Source organism: Larus michahellis, chromosome 2 (genome assembly GCF_964199755.1).
Source record: "Larus michahellis chromosome 2, bLarMic1.1, whole genome shotgun sequence".
Classification (NCBI taxonomy): Eukaryota; Metazoa; Chordata; class Aves; order Charadriiformes; family Laridae; genus Larus; species Larus michahellis.
Window position 1 is genome coordinate 90,797,099 of NC_133897.1, and position 18,660 is coordinate 90,815,758.

Below are 18,660 nucleotides of genomic sequence, written 5' to 3' on the forward strand. Positions count from 1 at the left end.
AGACTATTGCTGTAGTATCATCTTGAATTCTTACATACGGTGAAGGTACAATTTGTGAAGCATTCCATGAGATACTGCAGTCTAAGGATTAGGCAACTGGAGTAACTTTTCAGATGTTTGACTGGTGGACACTATGGATAGGCTGTCATGGATATCCCCACAGGGAACAAATTTTTTTGGTTTCTTTTTGTGAGTTCCTCCTTTACAAGAATTCCACGTTCATCCGGCTATTTAGCTTTATGACCCAGCAATGAAACTACAATATAAGATAGAAAAGGTATAAAGTCGTCTGAGTTTACAGTGCAGTTAATCCACAGATTCCTACCACTTTAACTATCTGCCCTGTATGTAAAAATACATCATCACAAATACTGATTGTACTTAATTCTTATCTGACTTCACATCATGTGTTTGTTTTTAAATCCTCACTGTAGTAATGTGATGTAGTAATACGACAAATAGCAAAATTTAAGAGGTTGTGCTTCTTCGCCCCCTGTCTCTAATCAGTGTAAGGGTACGAGAACATACTCTCACCAGTTAGCGTGATTTCTCAGCGCTTGGAAAACTGCTTAACTTCTGACACTGGTAAGCTCCTTAGAACCCAAGTCCTAGTGGGTTTCCTACGTGAGATACTCTTCTGCTTGTGACAATGAAGGGCTACAATTCGGGTGAGCTCTGCTACTGCTTGGTCACCAGGCAAGGCCCTACCCTCTGGGGGAAGGGAAGAAAACGTCAAACATCTCATGACTCACTAGCTCTGATTCCCAACCAAGTTTCCTGGCTATTCCTTCACTGACGGTGCTGATGCATAGTTTTTTGTAATCTCACTGAAGCTCCCATAGGCTTTGATGACTATTCATTGAATCAATATTCAGTACTGTGCTGATTCATTGTGGTCTTTGTTTCTTGCTCTTTTTTTTTTATTTATTTTTATTAAATCTAATCCTTTCTTTGCATAATTTGGGCATTGTGCTACCTGGCCCAGGACTGTGGATTGCAGTGGGCAGCTGACACCCAGCATCTTTCAGGGTTTGCTTCCAAGCAAGCGAGGAAAGGAAAGCTACGTGCCATACTCTTGGATTTTGGCGATGCCAGGGAGTGTTGAATCCCCTCTTGTCGCAGGAAAACTAGCAGAAAGAAACACGCTTTTAAAATTTGGAGCAGTGGTGCTGACATAGTTGGTCTGCTAAACATTTCTAATAATATAGCTACTCTGTTAACAGCAGCCTATAAGTTAAAAATGGGTTTTATACTGTACGTTCAATTGGTGCATTTCCTGTGTTAGCACATGTCCTGGGTTCAGCTGGGGTAATTTTCTTTCTAGTGGCTGCTGTGTTTCAGATTTGGTATGAAAGGAATGTCAGTAATGCATATTGTTTTAGTTGATGCTAGGTGATGTGAATACCATTCAAGGACTTTTTTCGGCTTCCCATAGAAGCTGAGAAGGAGCACAGGCGGAACAACAAAATGGCCAACAAAATGTTCCATACCATACACCTCATGCTTTGTATGTAAATGGGGGTTGGCTGGAAGGTGGGAACTCCTGATCACTGCTCGGTTCAGTGCCAATTCACCAGTTTATTGGGTGGTGAGAGTGACTTGTGTCATTATTGTTATTATTGCTATTTTCCTTTTCTGATACTGTTCTGTTGAACTGTTTTATCTCAACCCATGAGGTGGCTTTTCCCCGCCCTTTCCTTTCCCCTCCTTTTCCTTCTCTTCTCCCTACCCATCTGAGGGTGAAGGGGGAGAACTGAGAACTGGGCAAGCGCCTGTGTGGTCCTAGCTGCTGGCTGGGGTTAAGCCATGACAGCACACACCACTTTAATACTCCTAGAATATCTTAAAAACTTATTTGGCTCCTACTGAAATTGGCAAGCATATTCCAGTGGATTGGAATATAGTAGCCTTAGCCTTTGGCAGTTTCTGAGCATACAAAAATGGACATTTTGGACCTTTCTTCAATGTATAAGTTGGATTGTTATGATGAAATGTAGGTATAACTTCAGTTGCACAAGTGAATATAAATTTTTATGCTGAGGAACAAGATATTGTTTAGAAGCAAATACACTTTTTTTTTTTTCACACAATGGAAAGCTTCTTTTATCTTGTTTTAAGTATGCTGCAAAGTGTGGTTTGAAAAACAGGAAATCTAAGGGATGACCTAAATAGAGAAATATGGTAAAGTAATTATACCAGTGGAATTTTATTGTTGTATTACCATTCTTTTTATCTTCTTTTTTTTACTTACTGGTCTGCAATATCTTACCACGTCTTGAATAAGAAGTGGAATAATTAGAAGTTTATGTGTATTTGTTGTATATTGTAACTAATTTTTTGTTGCCTAAGCAAGCACGGGTAGAGGTAGAACAGTATGTGCAGGTACTGAGAAGTATCCTGGTATTCTGCTGTTCTGAAACAGACATATATAGTATTTCTGCATGCAAACATTCACTGTTCAAGAATAATTTGTTTAAAAAAATAATTCAAACTGAAGGTTTTAGGTTGTGATCTTTTATTTTGCCTGGTTGGATTTGGTTTGGTTTTGTTTTTTTTTTTAACTCTGAATGCTGGAAGAAGGAAGAGGAGGTGGTCTGAAGAGAGCAGAAATGACAGGCAAAAGATTTCATTTCCAAAGGAAATATTGTTTTTGAAAATAAGAGGACAAATGTTTTTATAATTTCAATTTTTTCTGCATTTTTGACCCAGCCATGGATGATAATAGTAAGCTGGATCCTTTGTGTAACTTCAGTTTCCCGTAATCAACTGTTACAGTGATGCCCTTGAATTAATAATAATCTCATCATTTTATGGCCACTTACTTACTTCCTTGGTTTGGTTTTTAAATAGCTACGCTGCGCCTTATTGCAGCATTGTCTTGTTATTCAGAAAGAAAAACAGCAGCCCATGAAGAAATACTGCCAGTGCAGTACCTTATCCCTCCCGGGTGAGGGGCGCAGGAACAGCCCCAGCTGCGTGTGGTGGGGCTCGTTCTGCAGCCTTTGCCTTGCGCTTCCACCAGCTCCCTGACATACTCCTTGCTGGAAGATCTACCTAGCAGGGAGACGCTGGGGAAGCTCTCCTTCTACTGTGGCTTGTGAGGGAGTCTGTAACTCACCAGCTTACATTTATGGCCATGTGCAACATACTAAATGCCACGCATCAGCCTGTTCAGCGTGACGCCAGGCTACGCTCATTTTGTTGAATGCAATATGGCAGGAAGGTGGCAAAGTGTGGGCTTCAGTGCTGCTCTCTTTAGTGGTGGAGCCCAGGGGAGGGTCAAGTCCTGCAGTGTATCTGCTCCTCTTCCCTCTTTCGCTTGAAGTAGGTAGGTCCTCTCAGGTGCTCCAAATCTCTTCAAACTATTAGGTTTTTGAAAGAGAAAAATAATACATATAATAACATAACTGCCAGTAAGAGGGGTGGGTAATATAAACTATTTAAAAGGGCTTCACAAGAAGCCTGCCCCCTCCCCTCCCTGTCTGAATGGGTGACTCCTTTCCTCTAATTCTGCTGTGCCTGCTGGCACCTGGGTCTCCGGACCACAAAGGAAGCTCCTGTTTCCCTTCCCCAATTCCTAGAAAAGTCCTCTGCTCTCCATCACCCCTGAGGTTTCATTGTGGGTTAGCTTCCTGATGTAGGCATGTCCTTCATCCTCCTCTGTTCTCTTCTTGCCTGGTCTTCTCCATGCTCCAGCAGCTTTCCCCAGCTTCAGTGCACTTTGTCTGTGTCCCAAGGTAGATGCAGACCCTCTCTCTCTCCTGTGAGCTCCTTACTGAGCCGGGTTACAGCAGCCAGGATGAGGAAGATGTGGAGCCTTGCACACTGCTCTGCTCGAGGTTAAGAGGAAGAGGAAGGTACTGCCTGCCGTATGTGTCCGCCAAACTGGAGACAAATTAAAGAGTTAATTACTATGCCCTGCTCCATCTTTTGAAGTTGGTCCGCTGTGGCGTCTCCTGCAGTAGGGTGGCTCTGACTTAGTTTCCTGAATTTGCACTCATATCTCTACTATTTTAGTGATGATGGTACAGGAGGAAAGTGGCATTGACTGAATCAGTGAAAATTTGGTACTATGCATTATGAATAATCCAACACTAATATTCATTCACAAGGCAAATAGATTTATTTTTTTTTTAAGGTGGTGGTTAAAAAACAGGGGAAAACAGGTAGTTATACCTTCCCCATATCCCCAAATAGAAACAAAATGTAGTATGAATTTTTAAAGCAATACTACCAATCCTTGGTATCTGCTAAACTAAACCTTATGAAGCTGAAAGTGTTTGTTTTCAAGCTTATTTTAAATTGAAGATTGGTAGTTAATTATGTAGCATTAAGGGAACAAAAAAGACCGCATTGTTCTGGTAGTTAACTAGTGATTTCCAGTGCCTAAGTGAAATTAGAGAATTTCCAGCTGCCTTCGCACTTCTGAAAACAAACGAAAAATAGTTGCATGAACACAACAGGGTTTAAATTTTTGCCAGGAAGAAACAGTATGTTGTCAAGAGCCATCAGCCTATGGAAGTACACAAACAAACCACTTTCTTCTCTCCTGGGTGAGCTGCGGGCTCTTCAGAAGGTTTCGTTTTGCCTTCAGATTGAAATCTCCAGAATGTTAATGAGAAAAGCAATCTATCTTTTCCCTATCAGACAAGATGGGACTGCTTGTAGTCCCTAAAACTTGAAAAAGGAACATGTGTTTTTTCAAGATCACGCTGATTGATCTCAAATGTATGCTGTAGATTGTACGCTTGGTTTAGACTTATTTACAGGTGAGCAGCCACAAGTCTATTCTACGTTTGCTTGAGAAACGTGGGCTTACTTTAAATTTAAATATCTATCTGTTTGTCTCTCTCAAATGACTTTGTAATTACTTTATTGTATGTATGTTTTAATTTTTCGTTACTGCTTGTTAAGGTACAAAATAAAAAATGCTATGCAGTAGTTAGTGAACTTAAAACCACGTGCTCCAAACTTTTTACTAAAAATCTTTTTCTACAGTTTGGATAAGTTTCTTAAAGTGCATGGAAGTGTTTAGGCTAAATGGTGCAGGGAACCCATGTATGGGATTCTAGCTGGCTATGTAAATCCCCTAGTGAGCCACAGTAATATGAAAGGAGCACTTGAAAGCCAGATGCAATGAAAATTTAAACATATTGAGTTCATAGCATGTGATAGTTTAATCATTATTTAAGCTGCTGAAATGCCACAGCATAATTACTTTCAGAATGAGTACAAACACTTTCATGCACAAAAATTGCTGCAACTTCTGCCCCTCCTGGGAAAGTTACGCTTTTGTGAATTTTCTGAACTTAATCATGTCACTTGATGGATCACGGGCAAACTCTCACTGAAAATTCAAAATCCAAAAGACTAAAATAAAGTCTACAGATACATTTTACAACTAAGTCTGTATTTCCTCTATGCTCTTTAAAAACATCTGTGAAAATATTTCTTTCACTAAAGAACAAATTTGCAACAAAATCAGTTAAAGGGAAAATACTTAGTAAACCCTATTTGCAGAGTCAGAGAATGGAAAGCTGCAAAATGTTGGATTTATAAGCACCCATGCAGGATTACTTTCATCTCTCCTATGCATGTGATACATTTTTAATAACCTCACAGCATACGTGGAGCCCTGACTCCTTCTGTACTTGTAAGGAAAATACAAGTACCAGAACTTACTTTCTAAATTTGTTCTATATCTGGAATATTCTGGTGAATGGAATTGACTTTGCAGTATAAATTGGGTTGATAGGTGAAATAGTGTCATAATCCCAGTCTACACTTTAGATGCGAACGCTGCCGCTTTACATAGCCTACTACAATTTGTTTATAAGTGGTTCGGGTTGTTTTTTGGAAAATGTCAGTTATAATGGTTCTGCCATTTCTGACAAACAGGCTAGGGGAAATTTGTTAATTTGGGGTTGCGGTTGTTTGCATGTTTTCTAAGTAGAAATCTTTTGGGAGCAGCTGTACGACCTTGTAGCAAAGACTTAAAGGACATAAAATTTGGCCTTTGCTTCCGGAATGTACAGGGAGTTATTTCTGGTAAAATTCATTGGCGCTTTGCCATTGTGAGTCTTTTTAAACTGAACTTTTCACGTGTTCTGTAGGAGCAAAATCAGTGTAATCATTTCACATCCCTTAAGGTTTGTGTCACCTTCTGTGCTCTCATGAGCTTGTTAGTGCCAACCAGAAGATGAACCTGTCGTCCCCGTGGAGCCGCTGAATCCGCTATAGATGATAGCTGTTGGGTTGAAGGTAGACCTCTCCGTAACTCAAGCAATGGCCAAGGCATAGCTCTCTTCTTTTCTCTCCTCTTGTATTTCACTTGCTGGGCCTGGACACCATGGAAGAGTAAGCTAGTTTATTGAGAATTAGAAGAGACTAGAATCAGTGAAGGCATAGGGAAAGGATTAGGTGGGCATTCTTTAGTGTAGTTCTTTGTGTACGGAGACAGAACGAGTTCACCATTAAAAGTGGTTGTGGAAGGTCATCTCTAAACCATGTGAGAGCGCAGTGTAGGAAGAGCCTTTCCCTGTCTGCTGCATGCTCTCAGAGCAAAAATCGGGGAATTTGCTGTGTGTACGTGGTAAGTTAAATCGCTTGTACTTGAACCTAGTGAATATTAGAACATGCACTGGTTTTGTTAAACGACTAAATAACTGTGGAAGGTGTCACTGTTCACGCTCCCAACACGCCCTTCCATCTGGCAGCCCCAGTTTAAGCTGGCTGCCTGCACTTGGCTCTCCGGCCGCGCAGTGCTGTGATGAGGAAGATAAGATGGGCTGACAAAGATTCACCAACATCAGGGTGACTCCTATGCCACGAGAGGAGCTATTAATATTTTAAAGGCTGCCATCCATCCCTACAGGCACCAAAGTATTACATCACCGTGTGTACGCGACAGTGGCAGTAATCAATAGATCTAATGTGCTGGGGGCCCAGGAAGGGACAAGTTAGCATTTCCCATGCAGAACGACTGGATATAATTAAGTGAAATAAACAAGGCTTATCCTTAGGAAAAAAAAAAAGAAAACTCATCAAGTACTCTGAGCTGAAAAACAAGACTTCTTTATCAAATAGTACGCTTGGGTTTGTTTAGGCTTGGAATTTTTTGGAAAGAAAGCGACGTGGACTGTAGCTTGAACACAGTAATAATGATGACTGAATGGTAAAGAAACTGTTTAATATATGCGATCGTTATTACAGAAAAGCCAAACTGTGAAAAGCTGAAGCCACATACATCTGTTAATTTCGGGGCTCCCTACTAATACAGGTGTGCTCTTTCACTGAAGGCTTTCTGACCCCCTTCTGACTTTCTGCTCCTGCCTCCGCAGGGCCCAGCCTCCTCTCCCAGAGCACGCTCCAGCTCAATTCCAAACCTGAAGGGTCCTTCCAATACTCGGCCAGCTACCACAGCAACCAGACCCTCGCCCTGGGCGAAACGGCGGCCGCCCAGCTCCCGGCCCGCAGCGGTCAGGCCAGAGGTGCCATCCAGAGCTACAGCCAGGTACGTGTCCTAAAAGCAGCCCGGGTCTCTCGCATCCAAAAATCGTGCAGGGTGGCTCCTGGGAAACAGAGCTGTTGGGTGCCCACCGGCACGTGAATGTCTGCCTTTACTTTCTGTCTTCTTCAACGCATCTGCAGCAGGAGATGTTACCTGCTCCATGTTCCACCTCGATGTTTGTAAATCTAAAGCAAATCGTAAAAAAAAGTTCGTAAATCGAGTGTCCACCTTGATGTTCATAAATCTAAAGTGGGTTGACTCGCATAGTAATAAAATAATCCTGATTAAAAAGGAGATTTACATTGCCAGTTTTACTCGCTTGCATATGTATTTTGGTGATCACATGTTTAGGCATTTAAGTTTGAACATTTCTGTGGCAGTGCTGATTAGAAGCCCTAACTAAGGTCTGGGACCTCCCTGCCTTCGTATTAGGATACTACTGAAAGCAATAGGCATCAGCAAACAAAAACAATGCCAGGCTGACACCAGATGCGAAACCTTCTTGGGATACCATGCATCGCCTGGTGCTGCAGCCTAATCCCAAGTGTAAGAATAATTTTTTGCCCTTTTTCCCCACCCCATATTGTATGACATGCAATCTATCAGACAGCCACCTGTACGTTTCGAGCATTTTGAAATATTGTTTCAGATACTCATGAAAACTTTATAAATCTCTCTTCCTGTCTAAACGATCCTTCCTGGCTTTGACGTGTAACCCTCTCACCTTCTGTGCTTCTCACCGCGACATCAAAGCCTCTCACTGGGAAGTTAAGCTTCAGTTTAGACAAATGTTTCTAGAAGCTTTCATGCTTCTTGTACATAAACAAAGTCTGCCTGGGTTTCGTTGGTCAGCTCAGGTTATTTTCTCTGTTGAGATTTTAACCGTCCCAGCAAAGCAGACCATCGCAGTGTGACACTGGCACACATTATAATTCAGGGTTCTGTAGAAGTGAGTAGTATTTGAATTTCAAAGCCTTAAATTGCTAAGAGATTTCCAGTATTATATAGTCATTGCACAGCTTGTGGGATACCGAGAGACATACAATATTCTATTCTCTCAATTTGCTCGGAAAAGCTCCCTATCCTCTAAGACTGAAAAATGAAATGAAGCACAGTTAAATTTCATTTCAAATTGGGTAGGTACTTTTTTTTCTTCTTCGAAGGGTTTAAAATGAGCCTGCATAGTGGTCAGGCCTCTTGAGTTTTTCTGTGTTTACCAAAGAGGACCTCCCTCATGTTCTTTGGGATTGGAGCCAGCAGGAGAGCAGGACTCCAGCTAGAAAGAAAAAGGAGGCTGTAATATCCAGTTGTAGCCTGGGCAGATGTCGTCAGGAGTTGTGCTTTGTGAAAAGCATTGTACCGTGGGGGTTAGCGTGAAAGGGTGGGACGCATTCTTCAAGGCAGCTAGAAAAAGTAAGATGATGGAAAAGGAATAGGTTATGAGAGCAACAGAAACAGAAACAACGAAGAAATGAGAGGGGAAGGAGAATGAACCTTAAAAAAAAAAAAAGGCAGGGAAGGGAAAGTGTGCAATTGTCTAGTGGTTAGAAGTAGTGATACTCTTAATATAAATTTCATCATTCATTCATTCACAGAAAAGGATGAATTTATGGAGAAGGGAAAAAATTAATGATCTAGATTTCTTTCATTTAAATTACACTGAACAGCCATTACTTAGATCGGAAAAGCTCTCATGAACCAGCTACTTCACAGAGAACTGATTACCTTCAGAAAGATAACTAGTAAGGTAGTAAGGCAACCTTTCCTATCCTTTTTTCTTCTTGGTATGAGAGGGCAGAAAATAGGTTTTCTTTCTTCTGGTTCCTCCAGATTGTATGGTAGATGTTCCTGCAGGAAAATAACTCACAGAACATAACTTCACACCATCATCCTGCAAAGGATGCTTTACAACTTCAGGTCAATTAAAATATATCTTGAAAATATTAACAAACTGCCATATAAACTATGAATTAATACCATAAAAAGCATATAGAGGAAGTTTTAAAAGAGGCAAACAAGAAGGGGAAGAGTCAAAAGTTAAAATTAAAAAGTTCTGAAAATGACCATAGCTGATCCCACAATTAAGGAGAAAAAAAGTCAGTTCTTGGAATTGTTTTGCTATCCTTCTTATAATTGAAATAAGCCTCAGGAGTCAAAACTGCTCAGATTGTGATAATTTCCTTTGGTATTTGTGTGCAAGGAATATAGCTATCTCTGAACATGAATGATAGCCCAAATGAGTGGAAAAAATATGTAAATAGTCCCAAGGCCAGCTGTGACAGCAAGAACAATTTCTGAAACTGCAATTGTATAAAAAAGAGAAACTAATTAGTCTTGGGACTTCCTGTATAGTGCTGCAAAGTGCAATCTAACATTTTTGTCAATTTGGAGGACTTCATTATAGATCATAGAGTTGTTCCACTGCTTTGAGTACTTTAGAAGACAAAACTTTTATCTTCCAAATGCTGCTGGAATAGGATTTCTTAGCAACAACTGCTCTTCTGGCAGGGAATTACTCTGTTTCTCCTCTGAAAACAGCTTATCAGACTTGGTGTCCAGATCCTGATATATGCTGTATTAATCGATCAAGGTTATTTGTGAAGAGTCACTAGTGGCTCTTCCTACAAAAAGTAGCAGATTTTGCAGATGAGTTGCTCAAAAGTGAATCCTCCATTTGGACAATGGAGTTTGTGAACAACGGATTGATTTGGTTTACTGTCATCTTGAGAAGGGTCAGCTTACATTGTAGCTATCGTAGGAATCTAAAGCATAGCGTGTACTACAAATAGTGGTTTTCCACATGCTCTGCCGTGTATTTGCAAGGGGAGGGGAAAGGAAGTGAAACTAGTTTGCATCTCTGGATGAGGACTTTTGTAGCTTCTGGTGATGCTGTGGTCTTTTCAGAAGCTGAGCCAGCAACCAGAGGTAAATCCCTATTCCGTATTATCCTATGCCGCTGAGCCTTCTGGACTGAACAAGCTGGCACAGAATTTGAAATCTCTTAAAAACAAAAAGTAGATGGAAAATAAAGGTAAATAAAAAAAAAAGGCCTTGAAAAATCATTAAAGGTTTTCTAACTTGCATCCTTTTTCCTGTAAACAAGTCTTAAGTTTGTCATTCATCAAACCACCATACCTCACTGGCCCTATTTAGAATATTAGCAAATGACTACAAGAATGTGTTCAGCTGTCAAGCAAAAACTGTATACTGGCCTTTTTCAGTTAGACTCGTAGCTCTTCCCGCCATCAGTCACCTGTGCCACAAGGTGATAGACTGGCTGCTTGATAATCTACCCAGACAAAATCTAAAATAAGGACTTCACTTCTGGCAGCATGTGGCAGATGATGATGTGTTTAAACCTGGATTCCAAATACGAAAATGAGATTTTTTCTGTCATTAAAGGAAGCAGATGACATCTTAAGACAGATTACTCTTATTATGACATTCATAGAGAACAATTCCTTAGTATAGCTTATGGTAGTGAAGAACGGATCTGCATAATGCTGATCCTACAGTATTGATCCTACAATAGGTAATGATTGCAGCTTTCATTGCTGCTTTAAAACCAGAGACTGACCATCTCTGGACACTCTGAAAGGATGTCACAGAATTCTGTTTGTGGATGTAGAAGACTCTGATGGTATTACCTACCTTCAGCTGTACGTATGGCCTTTTGAGATTAGGATCAGGTAGGTTGCCAGGTTTTTGTAATAGCGTTGGGGTGTATTTTGCAAACAAAGTATAGTGATGACCTTGCGCTGGCCATGACCTTTGTGATAAAATCAGGAGAAACACATGGAACAGGCCACGTTTGAGGGATCCAGGGGTATAGGCTGGCATCTGTTATCATGTAAGTGCATTTGAATATAGGTAGCATCTTTCAAGTTATGTCAGGAACTTATAAATGGCAGCAAAGCAGTCCTGCAGAAGAAAGACCCTTCCACAGGTGCTGCCCAAGGACTGAAGTCTGCATCGCAAAGACTAAAAAATATTAAGCATTTTCCATACCCTCTTTTCCCCTTTGTAGAAAAGTGTTGATAGAGGTATTGGGCCTTAGGGGGGATCTTATCAACACTTATAAATACTTAAAGGGTGGGTGTCAGGAGGATGGGGCCAGGCTCTTTTTAGTGGTGCCCGGGGACAGGACAAGAGGTAATGGGCACAAATTTGAGCATAGGAAGTTCCACCTAAACATGAGGAGGAACTTCTTTACCCTGAGGGTGGCAGAGCACTGGAACAGGCTGCCCAGAGGGGTGGTGGAATCTCCAACTCTGGAGACATTCAAAACCCACCTGGACGCGTTCCTGTGCAACCTGCTCTAGGTGACCCTGCTCTGGCAGGGGGGTTGGACTAAGTGATCTCCAGAGGTCCCTTCCAACCCTATGATTCTATGACCAGAGCAGAGGGATACCTCGAGTGAAGACATGTGGAAGGTTCTTTGGGCTGACAGAAGGAAAGCCCTCAGTAGACTGTCAAGCTTTGCAGTCATTGAAAGAGCACAGAGCATCACGTAGATCGTGGAACAGAGATCGACCTTTTTACAAGATCACTTGTGTCTCTTGAAAACCCTAGTAAGGATGGTCAAGTTTGCTGCCTAAAGCTGGCAACAACCACAAATATATGAGAAGCCAAAGCAGCCTGGAGGGACGTCTTCCACACAACTTGAGCATCCAATTGGAAAATTCTCCTCAGAATCGAGAAAAAGGGTCTTCCCATAGGCAACAGCATACTGCATATGACAATGTTCATATTCATCAGATATGACCTTGTTTGAGATTTTAAGGGCCAAGTTATCCCTGAAAGTTCCAGACAGCAAAACAAGCTGAAAACTGCTGCTGGCATTTAGTGCTAAACTAAAAGTGCTTGTTGGATACAAGTTCATCTAGACCTAAGACGGGCGTGCAGACTTACTCAAATGTAACATACCTTTTCACTTTCTTCTGTTATCTGTCAGAAAAGTATACAGGACTTTGAGCACAAATTGTCATTTCTTAAGGGTAACTGGTACCATGATTCAAATTTTCCAGCATTTTCCTGGAAATTGTATCATTATCTCACTACCAAGAAATGACTATGAAGCCTTTTCTGCTCTTAGTTCCGTTTCTAAGACTCACGCGGTTGCACTGACAGAAGTTCTGTTCCTTAGCACCTGTGAATTATGAAGCATAGATGCACAAAATCTACCAGGTTTTGGGTTTGTATTTTGGCATGCCTAAGAAGAAAACAGTTTGAAGGGATTTTAGATGATATACCAAATAGATCTGCTGCACCTGCTAACACATTCATAATGGTTCCTCTTGTTCTCTGAGACCTTTGCTATTCCGGTTTTGCTGGTCTTACACACCATTTGCCCCTCTGGGAGCAATCTCCAAGAATCAACATACTGACATTTCAGTAATTAGCAGCTGACCCCAAAGTTTTGCTTAAGCTGTCTAGCCATCTAGGATTTTGTAATTCCTTATCCATGAAAAATTTTCAGGAAAATAGATAATTCAACACAGTTACTTTCCCCCATCAATTCCACTTCATAAAACAGAAATCTTGTATAGCAGTCTCTCACTTAACCTTTTTCAGTTAAAGTTCTGATTAAAATTTTCAATTGGAATTGTAAAAAAATAATAATAAAAAAATCCTGAAATTTAGTGTATTAAATGCATGAATTATGGCAGGCAAACAGCAGTTAGACTTTTCTCTAGTCTACTATAACCTAACTGGACACCCTCAGTAATTTTCTTTATAGAGCTCTACAGATCTCATTTTGTCCATATCAGTAGAGAATGATCTTTCTACTAAGATTAAATGAGAAATAAAATATTTTCCTAGCTGTATTGCTGTTTTCATATTTTTTTCACATATTTCTGCTGTTAAAAAGGATATATCAGAATCCATATATTGAATCCAAATAAGCAAATCAGGCTCCTTTTCTTTGGGATACCCGAAAAAATTAAAGCTCTGAGTCTTGGAATAGATAGGGCTGTAGTAAGAAAGTTCTTTATTTTTGTTCAGGTCTATGAAGTAGATTGTTGCAGGAGGATATAACAAATGGGAAGCAAATTTGCTCTCAACTTATTAGTTTAAACAGTTTCATTATCAGGTTGACAACAATAATGGATAAAGGGAAAAATAAGGGGGAAATACCATTCCATTTTATTCTTCCATACCAAGTATAACCTCACACGTCGGGATGAACAATGACATGTCTGTGTGGTTGTCTTCAGCAACAGACAGGGGGAAACGCAGGGAGAAACTAAAACACGTTTTACCTCTTGAAAACACGAGTGGAGAATGTGAGTGCACACTTGGCCCTTCGAAAAAACATAAGAACCTCACAGTAAATTTAAGGCAGGTCTGAGATTAGTCACATCCTAGAAAATACTGCATGCTAATGTTTTCATTGCAATCTGTTCATCCAAAAGTTCTCTCCTTCATACAGAGCAAATGCTTAGCTTTTTAGGAAGTGCTGTACACTCTGGTTTTAATTAAGCATTTAATTCTTGTGCCCTGACGCTACACCTTCTTCCCTATAAGAGACAATCATGAAGTGGGATTTTTTGAGTTTTTGAAGTAGTACTTGCAAGAATGCCTGCAGCTTTATAGAGATTTATTAGGAATATGGGAAAATATTGGTTTACTCAAAATTAATTACTCTAAATCCTTGACACATCAAGCCATGTAGAAATAGATTAGAAAAAGAAGTGCTGTTATACATGTTGACAGTGCTTGCCTAAAATCCTTATGATCGATGGCAAACTGCCTAAGTTACCAGTGTGTTAGCAGTGTGTTGCAGAAGACACTGGTAACGTTGCAGAAGACTATTTTGGAATGACGTTGAATATTACAAAATGTATTATTATGCCTCTGAACAGTCCAGAAAGTAAAATTTATTAACAAATTTCAATTAATGATGTAGCTGGTTCAAATGACCTTTCATCATGTGCAAAACTTGCTCTGTCCATGTTGCCTTAAATCTTGCTAGCCTGTTTTTGTTTTATGAAAGTTGTTACCATACAGTTTAAACCTTGAAAATGAAAACTGTACTCCTGTCAAATACGTTACTGGACAGTCAGTTGCAGATTAGAGCCCTTCTTTCCAGTTTAAAGCAGAGACGGTAAGTAGCTCAGCATGAAAGTAGCTTTTAAAAGTCCGTTGATGTTCCCAGACTTTGCCTTCCTGGTTTTTGTTAGGAGTTTTTCAAATGAGCAACTTGAGCTTGATGGCCCTTTATGAAAATGTCAAAGCCCGTACTCGCTGCTGTGGTGTTTGTATCTCGCGGCCGCAATCAGAACGGTCCACCTCACCAGCGAGCAGGCTACTTGTATCTGTGATCCCCTCGCCTGCCAGGGGCTTACCATACAGAACAGCTGGAGGGGTCAGTTTACATTGCAGTTATCTATAAGGCTGTTGCTCTTCGGGGTGCAAAAACTCCTGAAGCCAGTGAGGTTTGGGTCTGGCAGTGCTCCCTTGAGACGCCTGAACACTGCGAGCGCTGGTAGGCTCCATGCTGTTAAATGACTGGGAGCAAAGCACCAGGAGCAGCTCCTCCAAAGCCTCACTTCTTGACCATGTCTAGAAAAATATGTGTTCTTCCCCCAGATGCAAAGCATTTAAGATGGGGGGCGGGGCTCCAAAAGTTAAAAAGGACAGAAAAATTTCCAGTGGGCGTACATGGGAAGAAGTGCAAATTTCTGGCATTTTGAACCTCATTAATTCTTTGCTCTGATTAGTTGTTTTATCTTGCCCTCGGTTCCTGACTAAATCCTTTATTGGGTATGGTAGTGAAAATAAATCAAGTTTCATAGCAGGAACGTGCTGCTTTTGTTTACTTGTTTTTTTTCCCTGTAGGATGCTAGTAAAAAACCATGTTGCTATTTAAATGTGAAACAACGCTGCTGTCGGCATTCACCACACCTCTTTGAATTGAGTCACAAAATTCATTATTCACATTTTAAAGGCTTTTCTCGCTAAGGAAATCAGTAGCCGAGAGGTGTGCGTGTTTGGGCGAAGCACTGGTCAGACCGTCAACTCCCAGGATCTGGAGGACTTTCTAAAGATTTCAAGTAAATCCCCTGCATGACCAGAAAAAAAAAAAAAAAAAAAGTATCTGAAACAAGAGCGCGTCTTCCAACAGAGCGCTGAGCTCTCGCTCACCGCGGGGTGCAGTTATTAGAGGATTTTAATGTTGCCAGACTCACAGATGATCTCTTGAGCCCAAGATCCGCGATAAAAAAAAAGGGGGAAGCCGCCTGTGTGTAAGGGCGGACTCCATCCTCCGCTGCTCCAGAAGCGGCTCAGGCGCATAACTGGAATTTCTAATGGGCAGCATCTGCCCAGGATTTTCGCTCGCTGCCCCCCTCCTCAGTGTCCCGACCCCCCCCCCCCCCCCCCCCCCCCCAGTGCCTGGGTTTAAGGCAACTCGGCGGCTGGCGGATCCCGAGGCCGGCGGGGCGGTGTGGTCCCTCCCTCCATCCATCCATCCATCCCGCTGGATTCTCCGCTGGATGCGGCCCGGGGGAGGAGGGCCCGTCCCCGACAGCTCCTCCCGCGCCCTCCCTTCCCCTTTGCGCCGCCTAAATCAACGAGAGGAGACCGCCTGCCGTGCGGCGGGGCCGGCCGCCAACCCGCCCGGGGCGGCTGGGGCTTTTCCCCGCCGTTCCTTCAGGAGCCGCGATTCTGCCGCCCGTCGCGCCCTGTCGCGCCGGCGGCAGCATCAGCATCGGCGGCGAATCGCGGGTGCGGTGTCGGCCCGGCGCGGTGCCTCCGCCCGTGCGGACACCGAACTGCTGGTCTGCGAGGGAGGAAAGAAGTTACCCGGTTAAAGCCCTTTTCCGCGGCTTCAACCGCTGTCTTCTCATGGATAGAACTATCTATACGTATCTAAATCTATAAACCGCAGAATAAAAGTTTGGGGGGCGATGAGGGAGTAGGGGTATTTAGTTATTTATTTATTTAAGCTCGGGCTAACGGGTGCCTGGTCGACGGGCAGGTCCGTGAGCCCGTTTCAGAGCAGGAGTTCCCCCATCCCGTCCCCCCCCCAACCTCACACACCCCCCCCCCCGCGGAGCGGTGCGCCCGGCAGCCGCGACGCGGAGTTTTGGCGCCGCTCGGCCGGTTCCCCCCCTCCCCCTCCAAACGCTCCGGCAGATTAACAGGTCCCCCCCATCCCCGGTGCCGCCGGCCTGCCTTAAGGGCAAAGAGGGGGCTGCAGGCGGCTGGGAGGGGTTCCTCCGGCGAGCCACCCCCCACCGGCGAGCGACCCACCACCACCACCCCGCCGCCGCTGACGCCTCTGCCTTTCCTTCCCGCAGCAGGGCCCGGGGGGCCGCGGCGCCCACCCGGGCGTCCCGGAGCCGCCGCCGCAGCCGCAGCCGCCCGCCGCCCCGCAGCCGCGGGAGCCCTTCGCGCCCAGCCACGGCAGCGCCTTCCACCTGCCCGAGCCCCAGCACGCCGCCGCCCTCTACTACGCCAGCTCCACGCTGCCGGCGCAGCGGGTGAGCTCCCCGCTGCCCGCCCAGCCCGGCGGCTCCCCCACCAAGCTGCCGCGGGCCGGCTCCGCCGCCGAGGGCGCCGCCTACGCCGGCGCGCAGCGCCTCTCCTCCCCGAAGCAGTCCCCCAGCCGCCTGGCCAAGTCCTACAGCACCAGCTCGCCCATCAACATCGTCGTCTCCTCGGCGGGACTGTCGCCGTCCCCCATCCGAGTGACCTCCCCGCCCACCGTCCAGTCTAACATTTCCTCCTCTCCTATCCACCAGTTAAGCTCCACCATCGGCACTTACGCCACCCTGTCGCCTACCAAGCGGCTGGTTCACGCTGCCGATCAGTACAGCAAGCACTCCCAGGAGCTGTACGCCACCGCCACCCTGCAGAGACCCGGCTCCCTCGCAGGTAAATCGCGGCCGGCGCCGCCGCCGTCTCGGGTCCGCGGCCGCGGAGCGGGAGGCGGGGATGGGGGCTGGGGGGACGCGGGGTGCGCCGCGCCCGCGGAGGCGGGGGGGGGGGGGGGGACGAGGGAGGGGGAACGGCGGCCCGCGGGAGGGTGGGGGGTGACCGGGCTGCCCGCCCAGGGGGGGGAAGGCACCAGGTGGGTTTGATGAAGAGTCGTTTTGGGGGGGAATTGTGGGGTTTTTTTCATCCCGGCAGCGGTAAGCGGGGAGAGGCAGGCCGCCCGCCTGCTGCTTTGAGAAAGTACCGTACTTCTGCCGGCTCGTCCCGTCCCCCCGGGCCTTGGGGTCGGGGCGGAGCGGGGCCGGCAGCCCCGGGGGCCGTGCCCTCGCCTGCGGTTGGGGTGGGGAGCAGGTTACTATGGTGAATCCCTTCGCCCACCGCGGCCAAAACCGGTGAGCCTTTGGCAGAGATTCGCTCTTCCCCCGATTTCCGGGCGGGTCAGGGGTATTTGGCAAGTTTGGGGTTACTTGGGAGGAACTCCCGGTGTACCGAGTTGTGCCGAGGAATAGGTAGCGGTTCTTTGGCTCCGAGTGCTCTTTAGGGAATAGGCTGTTACAGCTGATTTAATGTCTCTGTAACCGCAGACTTTGAATAGATCCTAGAAGTGAGATACTGGTGCGCTGTTCCCTAAACCATCTCTCTGCTAAACTGAGCATCCTTCAGGGGTGGGGTTTTTTTGTGTTCTCAAAATTTCCAGTTTCATTGCTATAGTAACAGCTGCTATGCTCATATGTTCTCTTGTGTGACATAAATAGATTTGAAGATAAATAGGATACATAAAGAGGTTTGTCTGTGTTTATCAGGCAGGTACACAAGTTTCTTAGTGGAGTTAAAACCTCTTCTCATCCCGCTTTCCCCTCTCACCCATCTCCCCTCCCCAGCTCCAGCAGTTGTTGGCATCCTGTAGAATTCTAGTGTCTGAGATCTAAACAGACAGATTAAATTAACTGATAATAAAATATAGTATTAGTGCATCTCCCTGTAAGAACTGTTGGTTGGGTTTTCTTTCCTATTTAAGGGGTGGGGATTTGAAAACTTTTTTGTTTATGTAACACTATTTTGGAAGTTCAGAGACAGTGAAGAGGTCGCATCGCTAAGTGATGCCAAAATCGAGATCTCAGGACACTGAAATCAATCGTGTTGTCAAATATTCGGTCTCAAATTACAAAGTGGTTTATTTAGCAATTATGCAAGTATAGCTTCTCGCC

At 44.2% G+C, this 18,660-nt stretch overlaps 1 protein-coding gene across 10 annotated transcripts in view; it reads left to right on the plus strand.

The window, feature by feature from the left end:
- Window positions 1–18,660, plus strand: part of CTNND2 (catenin delta 2) — a 683,266-nt gene that overhangs the window by 374,967 nt on the left and 289,639 nt on the right. For 6 of the 10 annotated variants that reach the window (XM_074576184.1, XM_074576187.1, XM_074576188.1 and 3 more), the window contains 2 exons: window positions 7,341–7,513; window positions 16,816–17,392. In XM_074576184.1, the coding sequence (XP_074432285.1) occupies window positions 7,341–7,513; window positions 16,816–17,392 (750 nt within the window). The remainder of the gene's footprint in view (window positions 1–7,340; window positions 7,514–16,815; window positions 17,393–18,660) is intronic. The other 4 variants (XM_074576185.1, XM_074576190.1, XM_074576193.1 and 1 more) reach the window with 2 other exon arrangements.